Source organism: Leptonychotes weddellii, chromosome 4 (genome assembly GCF_054177405.1).
Source record: "Leptonychotes weddellii isolate Sample4059 chromosome 4, ASM5417740v2, whole genome shotgun sequence".
Taxonomy (NCBI): Eukaryota; Metazoa; Chordata; class Mammalia; order Carnivora; family Phocidae; genus Leptonychotes; species Leptonychotes weddellii.
This window is the reverse complement of record NC_138372.1, coordinates 82,889,667-82,915,823: the sequence shown is the minus strand read 5'-3', so window position 1 is coordinate 82,915,823 and position 26,157 is coordinate 82,889,667. Positions and strand designations below refer to the sequence as shown.

Genomic DNA, 26,157 nt, shown 5'->3' with positions numbered 1-26,157 from the left:
TCTTTTTGGCAATTACCTGGGCTCAACCATCATTCTTGGCAAAGGTCACACAGTTTTGTTTTAAGAATGAGGTCAGCAACATACCTTATGCTAGTGTGCTCCTAGATCAACTTCCCAAATGAAGTTCATAACCAAGAAGAAAGTCATAGCAGAAGAGATACAGTAAATGAAAAAATTAGCAATAAGTAAGACTGTAAAAATCAAGTTCATCATTTCAAAGATGACTTAGTTCTAGGTAAGTTTTAAGACTACTGAGGTCTTGTTTCCTGACCAGAGTATATTAATATATGTAAGACTTTAAATTTTAGAAAGGATTTTAGTAGGCCATGTGTAATGGGCATTGCAGTTCATCAAAAAAGATAAATAAGGCAACATTGTTCCATGCCTTACATTTCACAGCCTTCTTTGTCGCCTGGGTATGCCATATATTAATCTCTAATTTATATTTGGTTGGTGAAGTGTCATTAATTTTTTTCCCCTAGATACTCTATGCGTTTTCAGGCATTTTTTTGAGAATGGCCTAACTTGGGCATGTTGGCAATCATAGAACTGTTGTTTCCATCACGCACTGCTTGATTTTGTCTTGGTGGGTCTTGGCCACAGAGAAAACCGCAGGGAAGGCCAGAGCCCTTCCAAGCACTTCACTGGTCCCAGTCTCTGAGGCCACATCAGTTATTTCAGGTTTAAAAACTCTTGTTTCTTGCCTTTAGCCTTTATTTTAAAACTGACATAAAAGCAAAATTATCAAGGGAGCCTACTGAATGAAATGCTTTCCTTGACTTAAAAATGCTCCATAAAACTGGGGCTAACCACAACTCTGGCCCCCAACATGGAACAACTATCATTCAGACCAGACTCTGTTTAAAAAAATTCTACTTTAGACTGCATCCTCTTCCATCTTTTGAACTTCTAAATCAGTTGTGTGCAGGAGATATTTAGGTTTCATATAAAATAAACAACAGCAACTTGATAGAAAGCATAAAATAAGCTCTTTATCTCCTCATGGCATATACAGCGTGTTGAGATCAAGTCTGATAAACACTTGACTGAGTTCTGTCGAGTGAGTGTTGTTTTTGGGAAAGACAATAAAGTCTGCTGTTTGCGTAAGGGCGCCACCTTATAGCATCTGGTCGGGAAACACTCCACGAAAGATGTGGGATGAAAGTCATCCCTCCAGGGGTTCTGGGGCACAGAGGGGAGCTGTAGCAACTTGTAACATGCCTTAGCAGCTACAGCCGCTAAATTGGGGTGAAGGGCCCAACGTTTTTCAGTCCTCCTGCCTTCTGATGGATGGGTGTATAAGAAAGTGTTAACTAAGTTCTGCCTAATTTACAGCCGCACTTGTTTTCTCCCATCTGGGGTGGTTGTTGAAAAAAAGATTGTGAGGACTCTATTAAATTGTTTGCAGGAGCATTCCATGTAGATATTGAGGTCTGTGTAACCTGGACAACGTTTTCTAGGTAACTCGGACATCTAGAACTGAATGACCATCACACATGCTCCTCCTCTGTCAGGCGCAGCATTTCCAGCCAGTTACAGCTTTACTGTGGTCAATCATTAGAATAAAGAGTCTTGACGTGTAATAAGCAATGGCTTGAGTTCCTGAATGTGCACCAAATATCATGTTTGAGTGCTCTCACTCACAGGAGGGAGCATCTTACCTCTAAATGAAAAGGTGACTGTGAAGTTGTCCATTTGTGACCAATATTGGTGTAGTTAGGCCTGCGTGCAATTGAAGCTGTTCTCAAAAATGAAATACTGAACTGAGGCCTTCATTGCATGTTCTTTGAAATACAAAGAAAAAGGATGGACCTGTATTTCAAGTGTTGTTGATGCTATTGGCTTAGACATGTTCTCTTTATTGGGTCTGTTTTGCAAGCCTAAATTTGAGCCTGAAGAATTTCTCCATATAAATGTCTTAAGTATTGCAGTGGCACATCCATCACCTTTTTGCTTTTGAATTACAAAGATAACCTTAAGATATGAGCCTTATACTGGGCACTGTGATACATACACAGAAAGGGTGAGCCTCCTTAGTGATGAAATCAGCCAGTGCCCAAGAGGAAAGTAATAGGCAGAAAGGATAGAGTTGATGAAAAAATTGATTCTTTTCTATTAAACTGTACGTGATGTGTTTTTTATGAAGCAGGCATCAGCTGAAAGAAATATTTTTTCAACTAAAAAGAGATTGATGGTGAGGCAGAGGCAAAGTATGTAAGGGATTAGGGGATAAATATGTGTCTTATTCCATTACCTTCTCAAATAATAAGAAGGTTGAAAAGCATTCCATTGTAGTTACTTCAAATGTTTACTTGGCCTTGGTGCTATTAAACCTTTTTAATGTTAATGGCCTTGCTTTTATTTTAAAGTACTTTCAGGCTTCACATGTCATTATTTTCTCAATTCTAAAAGTTGTGTTGCTTATTTTCAGGTTTACCAAAGATGCAGGTCATTAAGAACTATGCTGGAGCACCACCCCCAGCTCTTCATGAAGGACCCCCCCTGCACATCCAGGCAGGGGATACAGTTGAGCTTTTGAGAGGAGATGCACACAGTCTGTTTTGGCAGGTACGATCCAAATGACAGCGGTTTGGTTTGGTTTTTGTTCTTACTTAATGGATGATTTATTGCTGCTTAAAGAATAAAGCTCTTTCGGGCGCCTGGGTGGCTCAGTTGGTTAAGCGACTGCCTTCGGCTCAGGTCACGATCCTGGAGTCCCAGGATCGAGTCCCGCATCTGGCTCCCTGCTCGGCAGGGAGTCTGCTTCTCTCTCTGACCCTCCCCCCTCTCATGCTCTCTCTATCTCATTCTCTCTCTCAAATAAATAAAATCTTTAAAAAAAAAAAAAGAATAAAGCTCTTTCTTTAGAAAGTGCACGCTTTCAGCTTTAGAAATTTTACATGAGGTGGGGGAAAATATTTTTTATTAGCCTTCCCATGTTTACCAATGCCAAAGTGGCGATGAACATTAGAACACTAAAGAAAAATAGGATCAGTGCTGTGAATCATAATTACCATTTTTATTAAAAATCCATACTTTGCCAGAGCATTTTTTCCAAACCTAGGACCTGTGGGGGTATGATCTAATTTGCATTGCTTTAACATATTAACGGTTCATTTCAGGGAACCACCTAATTAACTTGCCAGTGGCCATTTCTGGCCATATTTGATTTGTGCCTACCCACAGAAATACTGAAGTTCTCAGAGGTGCTCTGGGCATTATTCATGAAATGTATGAAATGTGAAAAGTAAGTGAGCATACTGATGTTTGCTGGTGATGAAATCTCTCTTGTCCAGTAAGCCTATATTTGGTTGAAGGATTGTGTTAGGCGAGGGCAATATGGAATAGTGTTAAGATTTGATAAAGCTGGATGGTAGAACATTGCTGTTCACGAAAGTATTCTCTATTTACATGCGTATGTTAGAAATATATCCCAATAAAATGAAAGAGTTCGTTAAAAATCTATTGTGTGTTGAGGGAAAAGAGCATGGGCTTAAGAAAAAAGATTAGCACATAAGTGAAATTTGGTTAGGGGTGGAGAGAGCAGGGAAGAACTAGTGGATAATAATCCATTGTGTACATGTATAAATGATAGTTATTTTGTTGGCTTAAAACTATTTATGGTCTGCCATTTTGTTACAGATGAATGCTTCTAGATTGAACATTTATCTCCAAGCACTGTAGCCAATGCTGTGGCCAATGAGTTTTCCAAAACTCCATTATTCTTCTTTAGTAGCCTACCCTTCTCATACCTCGTTCTTTCCAAAAGTGGAAGAGATAGAATGGCGGACTGAAATTCTACCCACTCTTCAGTCCAGTCCTGCACATTCCACCCCAAAACAAAACATAATTGCATGTGTACCTGTAAGATTCCTCTTATTCAAGACTTCTTTTTCTTCGTGGTTTTTTCATCCCACATTTCATCAGCTGGCTCTTGACTCCTACATTTTCAACTCCATTCTCTTCACTAGCTCCTTTTCTGTGGCAAATAAATATACTTAAGCTCCTCCCATCTTAAAACACATTAACTCAACCTTCTGTCTTGTTATGTTAGTGTGGAGACTCCCTCTTCCAGTCTCAAAACTAAACTTCTTGAGAGAGTAATCTGTACTTGGTCTCTCCCTCCTTATGCCCTATTTATAATGTAGTCCCCTGCAGAAACTACTCCTACTTGGATCACTAATGCCACTTAAAAAGTATTGCAATACATAATACACTGCACATATTTGAGTGTATAATTTGGTAAGTTTTGACAAATGAATATACAAGTGAAACCATCACTAATCAAGATGATAAAAACCAGCCCCCAAAGTTTTTGTGTGTGCCCCTTTATAATTACCCCCTCCTGCTTCTACCTGTTGCCCTTCCTCAGTCCCTAGGCAAGCACTGTTCTGCTTTCAGACTATGAGTTTGCATTTTTCAGAATTTTATAGAGTACATAAAAAAAAAAAGAATTTTATATAGTGCATCATATAGTATATATTAGTTTTTGTATGGCTTCTTTCACTCATAATTATTTTGAGATTAAACCATGTCTCTTTGTGTAACAATAGTTCTTATTTTTTTAAAACCACTTTATTGATTGTATAATTGGAATACAAAAAACTATATACATTTAACGTATGCAACTTGACAGACTTGGAGATAAGTATAAATCCTTGAAGCCATCACCATAGTTTATGCCGTAAACCTATCCTTCACCTCCAAAAGTTTCCCCCTGCCCTCTTCATTTATTTTTTTATATAATAGCATTTAAGATCTAGCCACTTAGCAGATTTTTAAGTACATAATATAGTATTATTAAATACAGACTCTATGCTGTATAGTAGATCGCTAGGACTTATTCATCTTGCACAGTTTGAACTTTGTACCCTTGGACTAGTACTGCTCCATTTCCCCTTTACACCGGCCCCTGGCAACCACCATTCTGTTCTATATTTCTATGTGTTTGACTATTTTAGATTTTTCACATAGGTAAGTATAGGCAAGGCACAGAAGTAACCCAGTGTCCCTCAGTGATGTGTGTGTGTGTGTGCGTGTTTGTATACACATATACACACAATGGGATATTACTCAGACTTCCAGAAGAAGGAAATCCTGCCATTTGCAAAAGTGTGGAAGAACTTGGAGGATGTTATGCTAAATGAAACAAGTTCTTTCTTCATATTGCTTATTATTATTCTATGTATGGGTATAGCACAATTTACCCTTTAGCCTATTATGACCAGTCATGGGGCTATTACAGATAAAGCTCCTATGAACTTTCAAGTATAAGTCTTTATATGGACATATGCTTCATTTTTAGGTAAATACTGAAAGGGGAATGGGTGGATCACATGTAGATATATGTTTAACTTTTTGAGAGATTACCAAACTATTTTTCTAAGTGATTTGACTATTAACAGTCCAATAAGGGAGAAGGAGAAAGAAAGAATCTCAAGCAGACTCCCCACTGAATGCGGAGCCTGATGCAGGCTTGATCTCACAACCCTGAGATCTTGACCTGAGCTGAAATCAAGAATCAGATGCTTAACCAACTGAGCCACCCACTACCCCCTAGTTCTTAATAAAATACATTATTTCCACCTATTTTCTCCTAGCTTGTTGCCTGACTTTTTATTATCTTAATAATGTTGTATATATATATAACAGAAGTTTTTACTTTGTTGTAGTCAAGTTTAATTTGTTACTTTAAGGATCATGCATATGGGCATTGTATTTAAGAAATATTTGCCTACCCCAAGGATACAAAGATATTCTCCTGCATTCTCTTCTAGAAGTTTTATAGTTTTAAGCTTTATATTTAGGTTTATAGTCCATTTTGAGTTATTTTTGAATATGTGTTCATTTTTTTCACGAATGGTATTCATTTTTTCACATATGGAAATCCTTGTGTTCCAGCACCATTTGTTGAAAAGACAGTCATTTCTCCACTGGATTGCCTCTGCACTTTTGTAGAAAATCAGTTGTCTGTGTATGTGTTGGTATGTTTCTGGATTCTCTATTCAGTTCCACTGATCTCTCTCCATCTTTAAACTAATACAATGTTATTTTGATTATTGCAACAAATAATGTCTTAAAATCAGACAGTGTTGGTCCTCCAGATTTTTTCTTTCCAAAGGTATTTTGGCTCTTCTAGGTGCTTTGAATTTCATATGAATTTTGGAGACATCTTTTTTTTTTTTTTTTAAAGATTTTATTTATTTATTTGAGAGAGAGAGAATGAGAGAGCACATGAGAGGGGGGAGGGTCAGAGGGAGAAGCAGGCTCCCTGCCGAGCAGGGAGCCCGATGCGGAACTCGATCCCGGGACTTCAGGATCATGACCTGAGCCGAAGGCAGTCGCTTAACCAACTGAGCCACCCAGGCGCCCGAATTTTGGAGACATCTTATCTCACCAATAGAAGGTTGCTGCAATTTTTATTGGGATTATGTTGAATTATAGATCAGTATGAGAAAACTGACATCTTAACAATATTGAGTCTTCTGACCACTGAACATGGTATATCTCTCCATTTATTTAGGTCTTTAATTTCTCAGCAATGTTTTATAGTTGTCAGAGTGAAGGACATACACATCTTTGTCATATATCCTTAATCATTTCATTTGATACTATTGTAAATGGTGGCTTTAAAATTTCATTTTCTATTTATTGCTAGTGTATAGAAATATAATTGATTTTTGGAAATTGATCTTTTACCCTGCAACCTTGTTAAACTCACTTATAGGAATTCTAATTAAATTAGAATTATTCTAGCAGATTTTTAAAAAAGATTTATTTATTTTTGTGAGAGAGAGAGAGCAAGTGAGTGATGAGCGGGGGGAGGGACAGAGGGAGAGGGAGAGAGAGAATCTCAAGCAGACTCTGCTGAGCATGGAGCATGACACGGGGCTCGATCTCACGACCCTGAGATCATGACTTGAGCTGAAATCAAGAGTTGGACACTTAACCAACTGAGGCACCCAGGCACCCCAATTCTAGCAGATTTTAAAAATATAGACAATCAGGGGTGCCTGGGTGGCTCAGTCGTTGGGCATCTGCCTTCAGCTCAGGTCATGATTCCAGGGTCCTAGGTTCGAGCCCAACGTCGGGCTCCCTGCTCCATGGGAAGCTTGCTTCTCCCTCTTCCACTCCCTCTGCTTGTATTCCCTCTCTCACTGTGTCTCTCTCTGTCAAATAAATAAACAAAATCTTTAAAAAAAAATAAAAAAATAAAATATAGACAATCATGTTGTCAGTGAATAAACATGGTTTTACTTCTTCCTTTGCAATCTGAATGCTATTTCTTTCTTGCCTTATAACAGTGGCTAGAACATCCAGGAAAATGTTTCCTAGAATTTGGGAAAAGGTACATATTTCTGATCTTAGGGGGGGAAAGCATTAAGTCCTTTACCATTAGTTATGAGGTTATCTGTAGTTTTTTATAAATACCTGTTATCAAGTTGAGGATGTTCCATGCTAGGCCCAGTTTGCTGAAAGTTTTTATCAGTAATGCATGTTGGATTTTACCAAATGCTCTTTCTGCATTAATGGAAATGATTTTATCATTTTTTAAATTTATTGATTTGGTGTATTACATTAGTTTTCCGATGTCTAACCAGTCTTGCTTTCCTGAAGTAAACCCCAACTGGTTATAATATATTGTCCTTTTTATTTATTGTTTTGTTTTCTTGTAATGTCTTTGTTCAGGTTTGGTAATAGTTTAACACTCAAAGAATGAATGGGAAACTATTCCTTTCTCTTAAATTTTCTGAAAGAGTTTTTTTAGAATCAGCATTAATTTTTCCTAAAGTGTTTTATAGAATTTATCAGGGAAGCTCTTTAGGCCTGGGGTTTTCTTTGCAGGAATTTTTTTTTTTTTTTTTAATTACAGTTCAGTTTCCTTCATGAATATATGGCTATTCGGGTTATCGATTTCTTTTTGAGTGAGCTTTGGTAGTTTTTGTGTAGACTCTAGCAGTGTCCCCTCTCGTTTCTGACATAGGTAATTTGTCTTTGCTTTTTTTCTTGATCAATTTAATTAGTTGGTTATGAATGTTATTGAACTCATGAGGTTTTGTTTCATTGGTTCTATTTTTCTATTTCTCATTCCACTGATTTCTGCTCTGTTCTTTATTACTGCCTTTTTATTTGGGGTTTAATTTATTCTTATTTTTCTATTAAGGTCCTCACTGCTTTGAGAATTCTCTTTTCTAATACAGGCATTTAGTGCTATAGATTTCTAAGTACTACTTTTGCTGCCTCCTAAGAATTTTGATATGGGTTGTATTTTCATTTTTGTTCATCTTGAAATACTTTCTATGGTTGTTTTTTTTTTTAACTTTCTTATGGGTTATTTAGAAGTGCATTATTTAGTTTCCAAATATTTAGGGATTTCCCAGATACATTTCTGTTTTAGTGAGCCTATGCCTCTGGACAATGAACTTCACAAGTGTTGTTTGTCATTTTTTTTTTCTCCCTGCCATGGTGGGACAAGATGGGTAGAGTGAGCTAGAGCTGATTATTTCCTTTCCCTGGGTCAGTTAGACTCTGATAATACCCCAGCAGGTCAGGCTTCCTTTAACTCGTTTTTCCTGAGGGCACGTCTTGTTAAGAAGAGCAGAGTGGGAGCACCTGGGTGGCTCAGTGGGCTGAGCATCTGACTCTTGATTTCAGCTCAGGTCATGATCTCAGCGTCATGACAGCTAGCCCTGCATGTGGGGCTCCCCCCCGCTCATCAGGGAGTCTGCTTCTTTCCCTCTCCCCCCACTCACATGCGTGCACGCTTGCTCTCTCTCTCAAACAAATCTTAAAAAAAAAAAAAAAAAGAGCAGAGTGCCTTTTCCCCTCCCTCTTCCAGAAGCTGGGGATTTTTCTCATATTTACTGTATGAATCTGGCCAAGCTCTTAAGGGTAGTGTTACGGTATTGTGGGTTTCCCCTATGACTGGTCCCCTGGACTCTTTAACTCTTAAGAGTTGTAAGCGCTGGACCTTCAGCAATTTGTCAATACCGGTTCAGGTTCTCCTAGCCCAGCCTTGGCACTGGATCCCACAGCAGTTTCTGCTGGGGAGTCTCTGCTCTGGTAAGCTCTGACTCCCTGTGTTTGCCGGTCTGTCTCTCCAGTCCTGGGGGCTGAGGTTTGTCTTGTGTCTTTCCCTCTCTTAGGGATCCAAGAAGAATTGCTGATTTTTTTTTTTCAATCTATTCAGTGTTTTACTTGTTAGGCAGAGTGATGACTTGCAAGATCCTTACATGAAGAACTGGAAGCCCAGTGTTCTTTTTACTAAATTGTATTGCTTCCTATTCTTTTTAGATGATAAGAAAGACATAATTATTTGTCATTTCCTCTCAACAGCCTGGAAGCATGAAGCTTTTCTGGTATGATGTTAGTATAATGGCTTTGGAAACTCTCAGGAAAATTATAAGAGAAATGAGACCATTGTATGACAAAATGTATGTGTACATCTGTTGAGGAGAGGATGGTAAATAGGAACAAGTAAGGCTAATGTGTACAGCAGAGAAAAACAATTAGCACATTTATTTCAGATCAGCAAATATATATTGAGTGTCAACTCTATACTCACTACTCAGACACTGCTCACATTTCAATTATCAACTCCAATTATTGGTTTGATATTATGTCTCCTGTCTTTAGAAGACCCGTTCATGCTTGCTGGGAGCTAGCAATGTGTTTGAGTTTTCAGAGATAAATTAAAAGTTCATCTAATGTTTTCAACAAGGATGTAACATGAGTCAGAATTGTCTTATGTGTACTTCTTAGCTTTTTTTAGCCAACAGATTCTAGCCTTACTGAAAGGAGCAGTGGTGCTGTGAGAAAGCCTGACTCAAGTCATGCATCTGTAGACAACCAGCTATATGGCTTGGGTCAAGCTAATCACTATGTGGCTTTCGTTACAGGACAAGGGCTGGACCAGAGCTGTGCTCACAACTCTGAGTCATCTGGGAGCTTTGCAATAATGTCAACACACAACCCCACTTCCAGAGATCAGGGTACAATTGGTCTGGGTTCAGCAGACCCTAGATAAATTCAATAAATTCAATGGAAGTCATTGACTAGGGTGATCCAATTGAGTTCATGGAGTTACGACATTATTTCCAGCTGACTCATGGGTCATTGGTAGCAAACCAACTTATTAAGCATAGCTACAAGATAAGGTGTTACAGTGAACTCAGTACTTTGTGTCTGATAGTTACCAAATAAAGGGAACATTTTCAAAGAACTAGTTTGCAGTTAAAATATATTTGCTACAAACTTCATACTGAACTTGATATATAAGTGTTTTCTTTGGTTCAAAAGATAATTCACATCTTGCAGTTCTCCAAGGCTATCATGATAAAATCAGCTTTTGTTTTATAGACTGTACATATGGAAGGTATATCTAGGAAACTGGTCTGGATGTGTACTTACTCAATGGCATGATTTAGAATGACATGTTTTAAAAATTTCTGAACAAAAGTCTTTCCTCTGTATTGGATCTAAATGTGTAAAGAAAGCTGCTGTTTTGATCCTTTGAAGTTATAGGAGTTTGTATGTGTGCTTACAATGGATCCATGTACATTACTTTGTTGATAGTCATATTCAAAGAAGACAGGCACTTTATGGTTTGCATCCTAAAAGATGTGACTCCGCACTGGAGACACACACACACACACACACGCGCACGTGCACACTCATGCACTGTGTGTGTGTGTTTATGTATATGTATTTAATTGCTTCTGAGAAGATAGTTTTTAGGCACCTCCTTTTTGGACCCTACCCAGTTGGTTTGGTCTCATTTGAGATTGTACATAATTAGCACCAGCAAAATAAATTAAGTGTTTTTCTTTTCTGTGTTAGAATTTTGGAAATTGTACCTCATTTTGCTGAGTAGTAGTTACTGATTCTGCCATCTATTGGCATCATGACCTTACATAGATTACTCTCGGTTTTATCATCTGTAAAATGCATACAGAGTAAAATAAATGATATATGAAAGAGTTCTAGCCCAGTGCTCATTAAATAGTAGCTCCTACTATTCATCCATTCATCCGTCCAAGTACTTTGTGTCTGACTTCATGTTTTGTACTGATCACAGAAAAAAGGACAACTGGTTTCTAACCTTGTGGTTTAATGACCTAAGGAATGATCAAAGCTTAGGATAGGTGATGCAGCTGGTTTCCATGTTGAGTTTTGTGTTAACGCTTTTATAATCATATTGTTACAAATACATGTAAAGTTAAAACTGTGGATAACAATATGGATTAGTTATTGCAATATTACAGTGGCTTTGCATTTGAATTTCAAAAATGTCTTTTGTACTAGTTAAGTGCTTTGGCTTATTTGGAAATTTTCAAGAAATTATGCTTTTAAAACTAAACTGTTTTCTCCTCTGTTTTTTCAAGTGAGTCACTTTACTCATTAGTGTGGAAAGTTGGATTTTATTGTAGACTGTCATGTTTTCTACATACTCTATGTCCAGAGAATACAAATTATCCTCCACTTTCTATCAGGAACTTTCTATGAATAGCTGTTATAGTGTAGTCTATATTATTATTATAACAACAGTAATTTCTAATGCTATCAAAGTGAGTGGGTATCTGCATTTTCATTATAACTTCTTTCAAACAATGAGTTGACAATTGAGCCGTAAAAATATTCTCTGTACGGTCCTTGCATTGAAGGGATTCATTTTGGCAGCTTTTTCTTGTCGTCTTTGTTGTCTTCTTTCTCTTTCCTTGAAAGTTTCATAAAATTGTCTTCAAGTGAAATGAATATAAAAGAGGAAATTGGCCATTTAGAGTACATTTCCTAGTGCAGGTGTAAGGCATAGTTTTTACTGAGAGTAACAACATATGGAACCGTTCTGGTCATGTCATTGGACTGATGATAAACCTGTTGCTTTAAAGTTGTTTCAGTATGTGATAATAAAGACTTAGTAAGGAAGGAAAACATCCTTCATGCTGAGACTATTCCTATTAGAAACTTTATTTTCCCAGAAGAGATACAAATTATACTTATCAGAGAGGGAGAGAGGGCAAGAGAAAGAAACAAGCAAATGTAAAATCATGCCATGCCATCTATGGGGTCTTTTTGTTTGTGTGTGTGTGTGTGTGTGTTACAATAAAGAGCTTTATGTGTTTTCTTCTTGGAATAAAGCTTATGAAACAATGAGGATCCTGTGTCCTATATCATGGGGTTTTATTTGCTCCATTGTCATTTATGAATACCCAAATGTTCCACAGGGAGAATTTTGTAAGCTAATTGGAACCAAAAGGCAATTATAAGCAGTAGAACTGTAATCAGTGTGCCAAAAATATATATTTTTATCCACAATTAAAGTTAAATAACCTAGGAAAATAGTTGTGATACTTCACACTTACAAATCATGCATCTACATGATCTTTATTCTAAGGAGTGAAAATGTTTTTACACACATTCTGATTAATTCACAGAAATCTCCGTAAAGAAGGTGAATTAGAATTGTGGTTTTAAAGGGCCAAATTTATCATCCATCTATGTAAGCTGGCATTTGCAGAATTAAAATTAGACTCTATTTCAGACTTCTGGTCTCCTGCCTTAGTTCTTTTTTTTTTTTTTTTTACGTTATGTTAATCACCATACATTACATCATTAGTTTTTGATGTAGTGCTCCATGATTCATTGTTTGCGTATAACACCCAGTGCTCCATGCAGTACGTGCCCTCTTTAATACCCATCACCAGGCTAACCCATTCCCCTACCCTCCTCCCCTCTAGAATGCTCAGTTTGTTTCTCAGAGTCCATAGTCTCTCATGGTTCGTCTAACCCTCTGATTTCCTCCCCCTTCATTCTTCCCCTCCTGCCTTAGTTCTATATGTTAGACTATCCTACCTTTATTTTAGGAGAATCATTTATAATTCTTAACACCTCTAAAGAAAAAAATACATTTTTAAAGGCAGTTTAGTTCTTCTTTGGTAGAACAATCAGGAAACACAGCATTGCTTTATGTAGAAGTTTTTGCTTTATAAATTTTTTTAACTCTTTGCTGCAAAGGAAAATTGAAAAGTCAGAAAATAAGTTGAGTTTGGAGAGAACTTGCGAGATTGTCCTGAGGGAAACATTCCTCCTTACCCTGCTTCCAGAGGCTAGGTGAGGGAGGGGTGGCTCTTGACTTGGCCAGGGGCAAGAAGGTGTTAACTTCCCCTTTGCAAACTCAAGAGACTCTTAACTCTAGGAAACAAACTGACTTGCTGGAGGGGAGGTGGGTTGGGGGATGGGGTAACTGGGTGATGGGCATCAAGGAGGGCACTTGATGGAATGAGCACTGTATGTTATATGCAACTGATGAATCACTAAATTCTACCCCTGAAACTATTAATACAGTATATGTTAACTAAATTGAATTTAAATAAAAAGTTTGTTTTTTTAATCCCTTTTGCTACCATCTTAGCCCTAAAGCACTGTTGTTATGTTTGCATGCAGGAGGTGAACCTTGTCTTAGTTTACCAGGTCAACGAAATTTTACTTCCCGTATGCCTGCTATATTTAGCAAAGGCAATTGTGGAAAAAATATATATATTTTTGGCACACTGATTACAGTTCTACTGCTTATAATTGACCATTTAGTTGTCCATGCGATTTTTTTTTTTTTTTAACAGATATGTTTTCCTCATTCTAACCTAGAAAAAAAATTAAGGGTTCAATTGGGGAGTATCTTTTTCATAGAAGACGTGTTTTTTTCAAACCTTTAGCTATTGATTCATATTTTACCTTCTGTCTGAATTTTCCCTTCTACTTCCCATTCTCATAGCTAAATCCTTCTTTACCATCAAGGTCAATTTTGGGGCACCTCCTTTGAGGTCTTCTCTGAACCAAAGGGTTTCTGTCATAACACTTCTAGTGTATCCTCATGGTCTGTTCATTGTTCTCCCTGCCTGGTTAGAGCACTCCAGAAAGATAAGAACCATGGCTTTCATCTCTTTATCTCCAGTGCCTAGCATAAAATAGGCATTCAGTGGTAGGTCTAGAATGAATAATGCTATTCAGAGCTGCTATTTCTATACTATGTTATTTACAAGTTTTCAAATTCATTGTTTATGAACTCAAATTATACTTTATGATGTTATCTGAAAGACCATTAAAATATTCATCTTGTCAGAGTTAAATTTATCTTTGTTCTCTCAGAATAGTCTTAAAGCTATTTAACCTTATGTCCTCAAATTCCTCATCTATAAAATGAGGATTTTAATACCTAAATGACACACGAGGGTATTATAAAAATTATAGGAAGTAAACTTGAAAGAAAATTGAAAAGGAGAAAAAGTATATTTCTGTATAATGGCTAATGAATTTGAAAGATAAGCTTCATTTTCCAGAAGTGGGAAAATGATTGTTTTTTAAAATTTTTAAAAAATTTCATCTTCCCCATGTTTCATATGAAGAGTCCCACTAATGTGTGTAGGCTCATAGAAGACCACTCTGCCCTCCCAATTCCTGTACCCAGTTCTTGAAATTTCTTTAATCAGGTATTAAACTTTTTACTCCTACTTAGACATAAAAGCACAAATGATAAATTCTGAAGGGAATAGTGTAAATAAAAAAGGGTAAAATCATGAGCCTTTTTCTTAGAGCGAGGTTGGATGAGGAAGGTGTAAGATGGCTCAAGGAGAGGGAGGGAGAATAGGAAGGAACACGAGACGGGTTTACAGAAAACAAACTTTGCTTAGGGAATGGTTTGCTTACTTGTGGACTCAGCTGTAGGCACTATTGACCTTTTGTGTTGAAAGCCTTAAGCAATCTGTCCTGTAACACATGACCTGTCCAGAAACCCTCTGGGGTCTGGGAAGGGAGGTACAGTGGAGTTAGTAGGCCTTTTCTCCTGACATCTCTCCCTGCAACTTTAGTAGCCAAATCATTTCAAAGGAATCTTTTCCTTTGCTCTACATTAAGAGACTTTTCTAGTTTCTTCTAGACCACATAGGAATATTAGCTACAATAGAATTTTCTAAAACTGTATATATATATTTTTCCTGATCTAAAATTCAGGTGCCAGGCTGTATCATAATCAGAGGCAAATAAAAACATGAACAAAAAATTTTTAAAAGAATCAAATCTTCTTTGTTAAGAAAACTGATTTTTTTTTTTTTTTTTTTTTTTATTCATTTGAGACACAGAAAGAGAGAGCATGAGCAGGGAGAGAGGCAGAGGGAGAGGGAGAAGCAGGCTCCCTGCTGAGCAGGAAGCCCGATGCGGGGCTCGATCCCAGGACGCTGGGATCATGACCTGAGTCGAAGGCAGACGCTTAACCATCTGAGCCACCCAGGCGCCCCAAGAAAACTGATTCTTTATACCAAAAGGCTCATCGCTTTGGCATTATAAACCATAGAATAAACATCTCTGGGAACTGTGTTTCTCCCCATTCAGAATCCTGCTCCAGAGCATTTCTTTGTGAAATCCCAAACTTGGTTTTTGTCATCTCAGGGATACCTGTTTAGGCAGTGCTGGAGCATAGTTTCAGGGTGTTCCTCAGTTGACCTTGACTTTGCTTCTGAACTTCCTCTCACCACTTGCCCATTCCTTGTATAAAGTCAGGAGAAGCCACGGCAGAATTGAAATTGTGGATGTGGGGGTAAAAAGCCATGTGAAAATAGTACAGCTTATTTGGTAATAGTATGTTATGCAATCATGAGACCTTTATTTTGACAGGTGTTTACCTCAAAATATTGCATTAAATCAGGGTCCCTAATTACAGGGAAGAAGAAAAAGGCAGAGCGTGACTATAATAGAACAGGGGAGGCCCGGAAGAGATGATTATAGATGATAATAGACATTAGTGAAGGTCCATAAGAAACATTCTCCCTGGGTGATTGCCAACTGGCTTTGATTGAATAGATCTTAAACTGAGTTTGCAGGAACGTTTCCAAGTGTACAGACTGTATTGTGGGAATTGGCAAGCTCTTGACAAAGTGGGTGAGGTCCTAATTGTTAACTCTCAAGATGGGCATTTTTGGTTAACAGCTCTTCACTTGTATTTTTCCTATGTTTGGTACAGAGCAGAATGTAGGTTATAATGTATGTAGGAGAGGACACCTCTGTCTAAGGAGAAGTTTAGACAGTGAAGTCTTTTTTTTCCCAATAGAAAGCAACATTGGGGCGCCTGGGTGGCTCAGTTGGTTAAGCGACTGCCTTCGGCTCAGGTCATGATCCTGGAGTCCCTGGATCGAGTCCCGCATCGGGCTCTCTGCTCGGCAGGGAGCCTGCTTCTCCCTCTGACCCTCCCCCCTCTCATGTGCTCTCTCTCTCTCTCATTCTCTCTGTCTCAAATAAATAAATAAAATCTTAAAAAAAAAAGAAAAGAAAAAAAAAGAAAGCAACATTATTAAGGGGGTTAGTTCTGAGAAATTCTGTTGTGGTATATTTTCTTCTGTTATTTTATTACCACAGAAACTGCATTCTGCCATAATTACTACGAGGGTGTGTCAGTCACAGAATACCTTCAGTGGACCACCAATCCGCAATTACATCTGATATGACTGTTGATTTGACACAACAAGGGGTTTCAATAGAGTGTGCACAGGCATACTCTCTAAAGACTTTGGTCCAAATAATTTCTCAGATTATAACATATATTGGATTTTAATTGTTCATGGTAATTGGAGTTCCTGAAGAGTGAATGAATGAATGTCATTTCTAACAAGTCAATCCTGTGTACCCTGGAAAATAGAGGACTTCACACTGAGGTAAAATTAAAGTCATTTAGGATCTGAAATGTCTTTATCTTCTATAAATAAGTGCAAACAGATTCAATTACTGACACGTAATATCCCTAATTAAGAATTTGTGAATCAAATACTTCTTAGTAACAGTAACTGACTGGAGAACTGTAGGTAATTAGGAAAAGTGCTCATATAAGCAAAGAGCTTTGGTGTTAAAAGAGACCTCAGAAATTCTTGGGTCAAAAAAAACAAAAACAAAAAAACAAAACAAACCCTTGGGTCAAACCCTGTCATTTCACAGGTGAGAATATTGAAGCCATAAAAGGTTATATGACTTACTCAAGGATCAGAAGGATAGGAATAGAACATCAGGCTCCCAACTGTCTATCCATATCAAATTATTACCTCCTAGGTTTTTTCCTCTAGTCCAGAATTCTGTGAAAATGACCAAAGCAAAAGCTAATTAAGGAACCACATAATCTGAATGAGATCCTTGAAGATGTTACCCATGTTTAGTCATTTTTAATCCCCTAGTATGTAGCATAATCCCTCATACTTATCAGGTAGTCAGTACACTTTTCATTAAAGCAGTAATTTTGTTCTTAGTAAAAAAGTAAATTCTTTAAAAATATCTAATGCTGCCATGAGTGTTTGATGTGTATGGTGCTATTACTCGGGATATTTCCTTTGTGATTACTTAAGATTAAAATCACCAAGGATAGGAGAACATCCATTAGTTGTCCGCCAGGATTAGAAAAACGAATTTCTATATTTTGGACCTCTGTCAAACCTGGTTTACTTTTTGGGTTATATAGCCTCTCCCCAGATAGGATTTCTTCCAAGAGTGGTAGATCCTTGTTCTTTCTAGATTTTGTAATAAGTAACCACTTGGGATTTGGCCTACCTACATTCAGATTGATTTTTGCTTGCTAATTTTTTTTTCTTTCATCAAAGGTATTCTTTTCTTTCCTTCAACCAGAAACATAGATTTATTAAATTTTGATTCAGGATTACATCACGTACAATATCTTACCTCGTAAGACTTTAGAGAAAAAGCCTTAAGACATGAAAAACTAGAGCATTCCCTTCCCTGCTAGAGAAATCCAGGAACCCCACAGAATACATTTTTTGGATAATAAGGAAAATGTTCTGCCAAGTATCGTTCTGCTATTATATTCATCTCACATATAAGTGTAGAAATACAACTTATGGCTTTTTAGTGGGTTTTCTGTTAGTGTACATTTCACAATTTTTAGGGTTTTTTTTTTTTTTGAGTTTTGACACTTCTTTCTGACAGAATCTCAATGATGTAGTAAACACAAACAATCTTGTGTACATTCAGAAAGCCATCAAATATAATTGAGGCTTTTGTTATAAGTTTTGATGATGTGATGCAATTATAAACCCTTATAAATTGAAAATAAATTTCAAAGATTCTAGACCAAGATACAAGTTTTTTTTAAAGTTATTTGGAATTCTAAGCCTATGACAGCCACTTAACTACAAATGAACTAGATTAGGAATATGAATTTTATATAGTCCTTTGAAAAACCTCAGGAGTTTATGCACTGGACAAAAGTTAATCCTATTCTCTTTTGACTAACAAATGATAAAAGCACTAGGCTATGTTTTTGTTCTTCTGTATATGTGCGTGAATATTTTGGAATTCATTGTAATGACCATTTGGTATAACCCTATGCCATTATGCTTGGCAAATTTTCAAATTGTTCACTGGTGGAAAAATGCACATCTTACTTGTCATACAGGAAGCAGTTAATGATGAAAGAATGTGTATACTTGCATGAAAACATTAGCACATTTGAGATAAGGAAATGGACTCTCTGTAGTATTTCTTGTTCAGGTGAAAGTTATACGGGAGTCTGTCTTACTTGTGGCTTAGCAAACTTGTCTAAATATAAGGAGGCTGGTGGGATTATTACCCGGCTAGGTATTTCTATTTTAATAACACATGAACAGCCAACAAAAAAAATTTAGAAGTGAGAAAATTGGGAATAATCAAAAAGCAGTATTGTGGAAAAAATAGAAAACAGTTATTTTTAGCAATCATCATGTGTTTTCAGACATGTTAATTCTTTGATCCTTGTATTACCCTAGTGAGGCATGTGTGGCAGATCTTGTCATCATTCTTGTTTTACCATGGAGATTTGCCTAAGGTTATACAGTTCTTTTATAGCAGAGCTGGAAATAGAATGAGCTCTCCCAATGCCACCTCCCTACTGTATGGTAGTGATTTTCTATGTTTTCCAAGAACTAGCACTGATGTATATTTAACTGATAACAATGGTTACAGTATGGTGGCAGCTAGGATCACAGATCCTTACCAAAGGTCAATTTCAGACAGGGTCTTTGTCCTGCTTCTCTCCTTTTCCAGTCCTTTGGTTCTTCTATTGCACGTACTCACAAAGCCTGTCAGAATAATTCCAGAAATAGTGCTTGGTACAAGCTATTCATCATCCATCCATCCATCCATCCATCTGGTCAGTAAACTAATTTGTATATTTGCCTAGATTCCTATAATCCATGGCTACCCCGTATGTCGTCTTCCCCCACATACCCAGACTCTACATTTCTGACAGAGAGGACTAGGTAAAGTGACGGTTGCTCTGGCCATTACCCATGTGTGATAAATTGCTTAGTAATCTCCACAGCACCTTCATGCATATGTTGAAAGTGTTTAGGGCATTGTAACTTGGGAAAATTTCCAATCTTTCATAAATAACCATTAATCTGTCCCTTTTAAATTCAGCTTTCCACATCTGTTTCAAATTGTTCAGTGCTATTCCAGGAGCGCATTAAAGCTCCAATCCAGGTGATATTAAGGGGATAAATGAGCCACAGGGAAAAGACACTCTGTATTTTTCTTAAAGCAGTTCTTTCTCCTTTTTGCAAAGTTGGGAGCCCAGCAATTTACGATTAAGATTTTTGGAGGATATCCTCTGTCATTTTAAGCCATCCTTGTCTATGAGTTTTAAAAAAGCAGTTTCAGCTCTGCCATGGCAGCATACATTAATGTTTTTCTCTGTTCAGGTAGATTGTAAATATCATTTCTACCAGCAAACTTAATATAGTTTTAATTCATTATGGTTCTCTGTGGATTCTTATTGGGGAAAAATGAAAAATAGTTATAATCTAAGGTCAGTTAGAAATAAGGAAGTGTCTGAATATTTGTGATGTTCAGGAATTTCAGAGAAAGTTAGCAATAATTTTAATTTGATACATTTTTCTACAGGAAGCAACTTGCTTTTCAGAACAGAAGGCATCATTATTTTATGAATTATTATTTAATATTATTTTGCTTTGTACCTGCTCTACTTTAGCCAATGAAAATTATAAAGGTGCATCTTTTCTTACCATAACTTATTTTCTCAGAAACTTTCCAAAGAAAATATTTTCATAAGAATGAATCAGCCTTTACTGTTAGATTTACAAAAGTCTCCTCACATAATATAGAGAATGCCCTGTAGAATAAATGCGCATAAAGATAGTACTGTGTGGTACATCAGATGACATGTAACTATGAAAGAGGAGTGTTTTCAAATTGACCTTGAAGATGTTAAGGGACTCACAAGAACAAGTATTAGATGGGGGATAACTAACAAAGAAGATTTCCCATCTCTGGCATTTGTAAGGGGCATAAAAGGAACGACACGTTGATTATCTGGCCCAGAATACAATGCCCACACAGGAATGCAAAGAAGAAAATTCAGGTGCATGCCTCTCATCAAAGTTAGTAAAAATTTCATAGATGGATCATCACATAAAGTGCACAAAATCATTGGCTTTGCAAATGGCTTATTTCCTAGCTACAGTCTGCTGTTCTGTCCACGCATAGGGGATTGACAGGTGCTCCACCCATTAGCATTAAGGAATTATCAATGTACATCCCACACACTTCCACCAGGGAAGCAAAGACACTCCTCTTACACATTACTTTGTTTTTTAATCTTCCAAATGTTGTAGGATGCTTATTACCTTAATAAGTGGAAAATCATTGAATACAGCGCATATTCCCCCCCCCCCCAGCTAAAACTGACATCTCATAGGAGTTAGGAAATGCAGTTTTATTCATCTGTTAAGATATGTTATCTCTCACCTCTGTCATCTAAGGGATGCCTAAGACCATTAAAGAAATGTAACCTGCACTGCTAAGGCATTTTATTAAGGAAAAAACAATTCAGAATGACCTTGGTAGTCTGTTTAGTGAAAATTTCCTTCTCCTGAGAAAACTCCAGTAGTGTTCTTGAAATGCAGGGAAAAAGAACAAAATGGTTTTTGATACAGTAACCATACATCCTGGTTTACCCCTAACAGTCCCAATTTATACCTGTTGTCCTGGCATAGTTATTAATCACTACCCTTCCCTCTCAAAAGATCCTGGTTTGGACAGAAAATTGCATGTTTACCCTAGTTTTAGGACATTTGTTATATGATCATGCCCCTGCCTCTACTGTCTAGGACAGTTACAGTTCCCATTCACGTCTTTCAGGCGGAACCCTTGGTTCTATAAAGGAAGAATGACAAAAAAGGTGGGCCGGTCCATGCACCCTCAGAAGTTATAAAATTCATTAATGTGTCTCCTACTCTTGCATTCTTTGTGTTCTCACCTCATTTCTCTCTATTTTGTGCATTACCTTCTTCAGCACACTGCTTGCTTATATAAAATGTCAAGCAGTGCCAGTATAAGAATATTTTCGTATATAGAAACAGTTTAATGCTTCTCAGTGCTCGACTGTGTGAAAACAAAGTGTGGTATATTTTCTTCTTTTCAGTTAAGAGGAACTTAAGGTCATGCTCCTCACTGACATGGGACTATCAGATTGAGAAATACCTCAAATTACAAACATTTCTGAAACACTTACTATGCATTTGGCATTCTCTCGTAAAAACTGACCTTGTCCCAGATTCGAAGAATTCAGTCTAGTAAAGGAGAAGACCGTGTAGAGCAATAATGACCTCCATGTGGCAGTGAACTACTAACAGTCTGGGAAGGTGCCGGAGGAGGACAGGGCGAGATTAAATCTGCACCCGCAGAGTGAGGACATTTTTATAGAAGAGATGACAGAGTAGGAATGTGCAAACCCAGCTTTGGGGGAGGAATGAGTGAAAGTATCAGTCCGTATGAGGGACCCTGTGTCAGTTTTGTTCTAGGGAAATAGGTGCCATTGTATTGGCCAACATGCATTGTCAACGAAACATCACTGCTGCTCTTAAACTCTGCTTTCCAAAGATGAAGATCATGTGTTCTTTTTTCTGACGAATGTGAATTGACAGTTCACCATTCTTAGAATAGCTGTAATCTTCCAACTTGTTGATTTATCTTCAACTATAGTTTTGAAAGACCGTCATAGAGCTCTCTCTCTGGCCTCTCCCCTGCAAAATAGACTTATTTCCTTTAGTGTGCTCTCAGAGGTCTGATTTTACTTCTTGAAAACGATCACCCTTCTCTTTTCCTCTTCTGAGCCTCCTTTGGTGTATGGCTCCAGCCCACATTCCTGTATATGTTGTACTTGAGTAGTACAGAGGTACAGAGGTCTGGCTAGGCATACAGTCCCCAAATCATACTTATTTACTTGTACCTCAGTGTCATGCTTAAAATAAATAAAGCACTCAGAATACGCAGTTGAATGAGAGTAACACTTCATTCCAACCTTATAGCTATTGTGTTCTCATCACCCTCTAGTCTGTGACTCTCCTCCCTCTGGTACATCCTTCCTGCCTCCTGGTTACACTAATTCCTGTAAGCTCTGTCTTTTATCTTCTTCTGTCTACATTTTCTTCCATGATAGTCTTGCTCCATTGACTTTAAGTTTCCCCTCTGTGTAATTGTCATCTACATCCAGATTATCTGTTTGGGTGCCTCATGTAATCACCTCCATCCTTGACTTTCCTGTAGTCTTTAACTCCCATGGTCTTCTCTTCCTCACCCACTCCCCAGGTAAGCCCCATAGACTCTAGTGCCATAATGTTTCTAGCCCCGCTTTCTCCTCCCCCTTACCATGATACAGTTCTCTAATGATATTCTCACCTACCAAGCCATGCCCATCTACAGGCCAGCTTGCACGCTGATGTCAGTTTACTTCTTTTAAAGCACATAACCGCGTCACTGAAACTCCCTCACCAATGATAAATTCATGTCTCAGTCAAACTGGTTCCCTGCCACCTTTTAGCTCCACGTCCCTCTGTCCTCCTTTAGGAGTCCAATGCTTGTGTAGAGAGGCAGTATCAAGCTCTGAAGTTAGAACATATGAATTTGAATTCTGGTTATGTCACTGCTGGCTCTGTGATCATGGGGTGATCATTCTCCTCACCTATAAAATGGGGATAATAACTGGGCCTACTACAAAGGACCACTGTAAGGATTATGAAATGCTCAGAGTAGTGTGTAGCATACAGTAAGGGTGCACTAAGTGTAAGCCATTATTAGACTCTGCCTGTGTTTCCTATGCACAACCTGTATTTTTATACCCCAATTCCTTTCTCATGCTTTATTTTGTTTTCAGAATGTTCTCCTCCATTTCCATCTCTATGTGTTCACATCCCACACATTTTATATTCATGTGCCCCCCACTCTTCCATGTAGCTTTCAGGCAAACCCCTAATACTGAAAATATCTTTCCAATTTCCATAGCCTCTCCTCTGCACCTAACAGTATTTAGCCCTTTCCACCTTGTATTAAAAGTATGTGTGTATGTATCTTTGCTCTGAGAAGATAGGGGGAAACAGGAATGATTTATGAATTTTTGCATTTTCCTAAGTGCCTAACCAAATTAATATTGATACTGTATTTGTTGAATAAATGAATGAGTATTCCACTTGTTCATTTACCTTTTCCCTGATACGCAAGTGCGATACAGTTTTAGAACCTTGCCCAAATGAACATCTTCTCTTTGCTTGGTTATTTGTTTTCCCTCTGTCCTAACCCCACCCTTCCTCTTCTCTTTTCTATCCTTTTTCCCTTTCTCTGACCCTTCCCCCTTTCCTGCTACACCTCCCCTCTCTCTTTCCCATGCCCCTCTCACCTCTTCCCCCCCTTTTTTTCTTCTCTTCTTCCTCCTCCTCATCCTTTAATTCTGGATTCTCACTTTATAAAACCTTCTCCACAAACTCATAGCCAAGCGCCATGGGCACAAAAGGATACTGTTTCAAGAGGGAAATATTTGCTGATCTTTTTTTTTTTTTGGTTACTTTTGTCAAAAATAAGCGAGCATGTAATATCCAGTCATAATGCTATTTACTCAGCTACTGAGAAGAAGCAATTGTTGAATAGCAAAAATAAGCCCAATTTTTGGACAAGAAGAAGTCATCTCATAAGAACTTTTTAATTACATGTTCTGATTGTTGCAGTGTGTTTTGAGTATAGTTTGTCTTTCTGCAAAAGGGAAACAATTGCAGGGTTAGTGTCTTGAGATTTTGTGTGTGTGTGTGTGTGAAGTAAAACAGAATGTTACATTGTTTCAGGTGTGCAGCATAGTGATTTGACAGGTCTGTATGTTCTGCTGTGCTCACCACGAGTGTAGCTCCTATCTGTCACCAGATAACACTATTATAATACCATTGACTATATTCCCTCTGCTCTACCTTTTATTCTGGTGACTTATTCATTCCATAACTGGAAGCTTGTATCTCCCACTCCCTGTCACCCCTTTAGCCCATCCCCTCAACTCTCTTCCTTCTGGGAATGACCAGTTTGTTCTCTGTATTTATGGGTCTGTTTCTGCTTTTTGTTTGTTTTTTTCATTTGTTTTTTTAGATTCTGCATATAAGTGAAATCATATGGTATTTGTCTTTCTCTGTATGACTTATTTCATTTAGCATAATACCCTCTAGACCCATCCATGCTGTCACAGATGGCAAGATCTCATCCATTTTTATGCCTGAGTAACATTTCATTGTATGCATACACCACATCTTCTTTATCCATTCATCTATCAGTGGACGCTTGGGTTGCTTCCATATCTTGGCTATTGTAAAATAACGCTGCAGTAAACATAGGGGTGCATGTATCTTTTTGAATTAGTGTTTTTGTTTTCTTTGCATAAATACCAGTAGTAGAATAACTGTTACTTGTATTTTTTAATCTTTTGAGGAACCTCAGTACTGTTTTCCACAGTGGCTGTACCAATTTACATTGTTTTTTGGTTTTTTTTTTTTTAAAGAATTTGATCAAAGGTCTCCAAGAATAAATTCTTAAGTATTTTTTTGTCCATTTGGTGTTTAGGTTTTCCTTATTCTGCTAATTCCTTCCCCCTCTTCTCATTTGCAGTGTCATTTTAACTTATAATACTTTCCTCCAACATCTTATCTTGATCAGTACCCTGTCCTTTCTCCTAAATCTGAAAACCACCTAAAACATCATATCATGTTGTTTTTCATTTCCACAAGTCTTAAAATGTCTCCTGTCTTGTTGGAGGAATGTTCTTACGATTTCTGTTAAAGATACCAATAGTAACCATCTAAATCACATTTCTAATTGTGAGCCTGCACAAAACCAATGTATCTAGTTGTATTAGTGAATATAAAATAGATCAAATATGCTATTATCTCTGTATTAGAGTGAGGGATGTAAAGTTAACAAGATTGAATGGTAGTTTGGGAAGTCAAACTTGAATTCTTATTTTATAATTATCATCTGAAACAACATGTAAAGTTTAATAATTTTAAAACCTCTTTGCTTCTGCTTTTTTCCCTGAGCCATAGTAAATTAATGCTTAGGACTGGACAAAACATGTAATTCTGGGGAATCCTGAAAAACAACACCATGTACACAGCATTAAGAGATTATCATTTGTGGTAAATGGGTTCTCAAAACTGGTATTATTTTTTTCCCTAATTTAGGGTAGAAATTTAGCATCTGGAGAGGTTGGATTTTTTCCAAGTGATGCTGTCAAGCCTTGCCCATGTGTAAGTATGAGTATTTTCTTTCCATTTTTTCCTGGTTTTGATGCTGTAATTAATTGTGTAAGAATGTATAAAGGATATGGTCTTGTCACTCAATGTTATTAATATTTTCTGGAGGGATCATATTATTTCAGGTTTGAATATATGGTCAATGTTATTATAAGCCTAAAATCCTCATGATTCCATTGTCAGAAAATATTTTTAATTGGTATATGCAAGGAGAAAATCCAACTTAGTAGCTACGTTTACAAAAATAAATTGTCTACAAGGTGTTAGAAGGAATAAATCAAAGCTATAGATTAGATGCATTTTCCCCTTTTCCCATGGAGGTGAGAATGGTAGGCTCTAATCTATTCCTAGTCATTTTGGGTTATAGAGAGATGTTATGCTTCCACTAGTGTGTTTGAAAGCATAATAGCATGAAGTCCACAAAATCTTCAGTCAAATCTCTAAATACATTTTTCTGTGCTTTAGTTTATCGTTACTGTTTATTTAATGTCATAATGGCATTTTCTGAAAACATCAAGCACATTAGATAGATACAAGGAGAATGAATGAGCAT

General features: G+C 37.3%; 1 protein-coding gene across 1 annotated transcript in view; it reads left to right on the top strand.

Annotated features, from left to right (window-relative positions):
- VAV3 (vav guanine nucleotide exchange factor 3) overlaps positions 1-26,157 on the top strand; it is a 341,802-nt gene that overhangs the window by 276,026 nt on the left and 39,619 nt on the right. The window contains exons 20-21 of the mRNA XM_081817104.1: positions 2,432-2,568; positions 25,533-25,598. Of these exons, the coding sequence (XP_081673230.1) occupies positions 2,432-2,568; positions 25,533-25,598 (203 nt within the window). The remainder of the gene's footprint in view (positions 1-2,431; positions 2,569-25,532; positions 25,599-26,157) is intronic.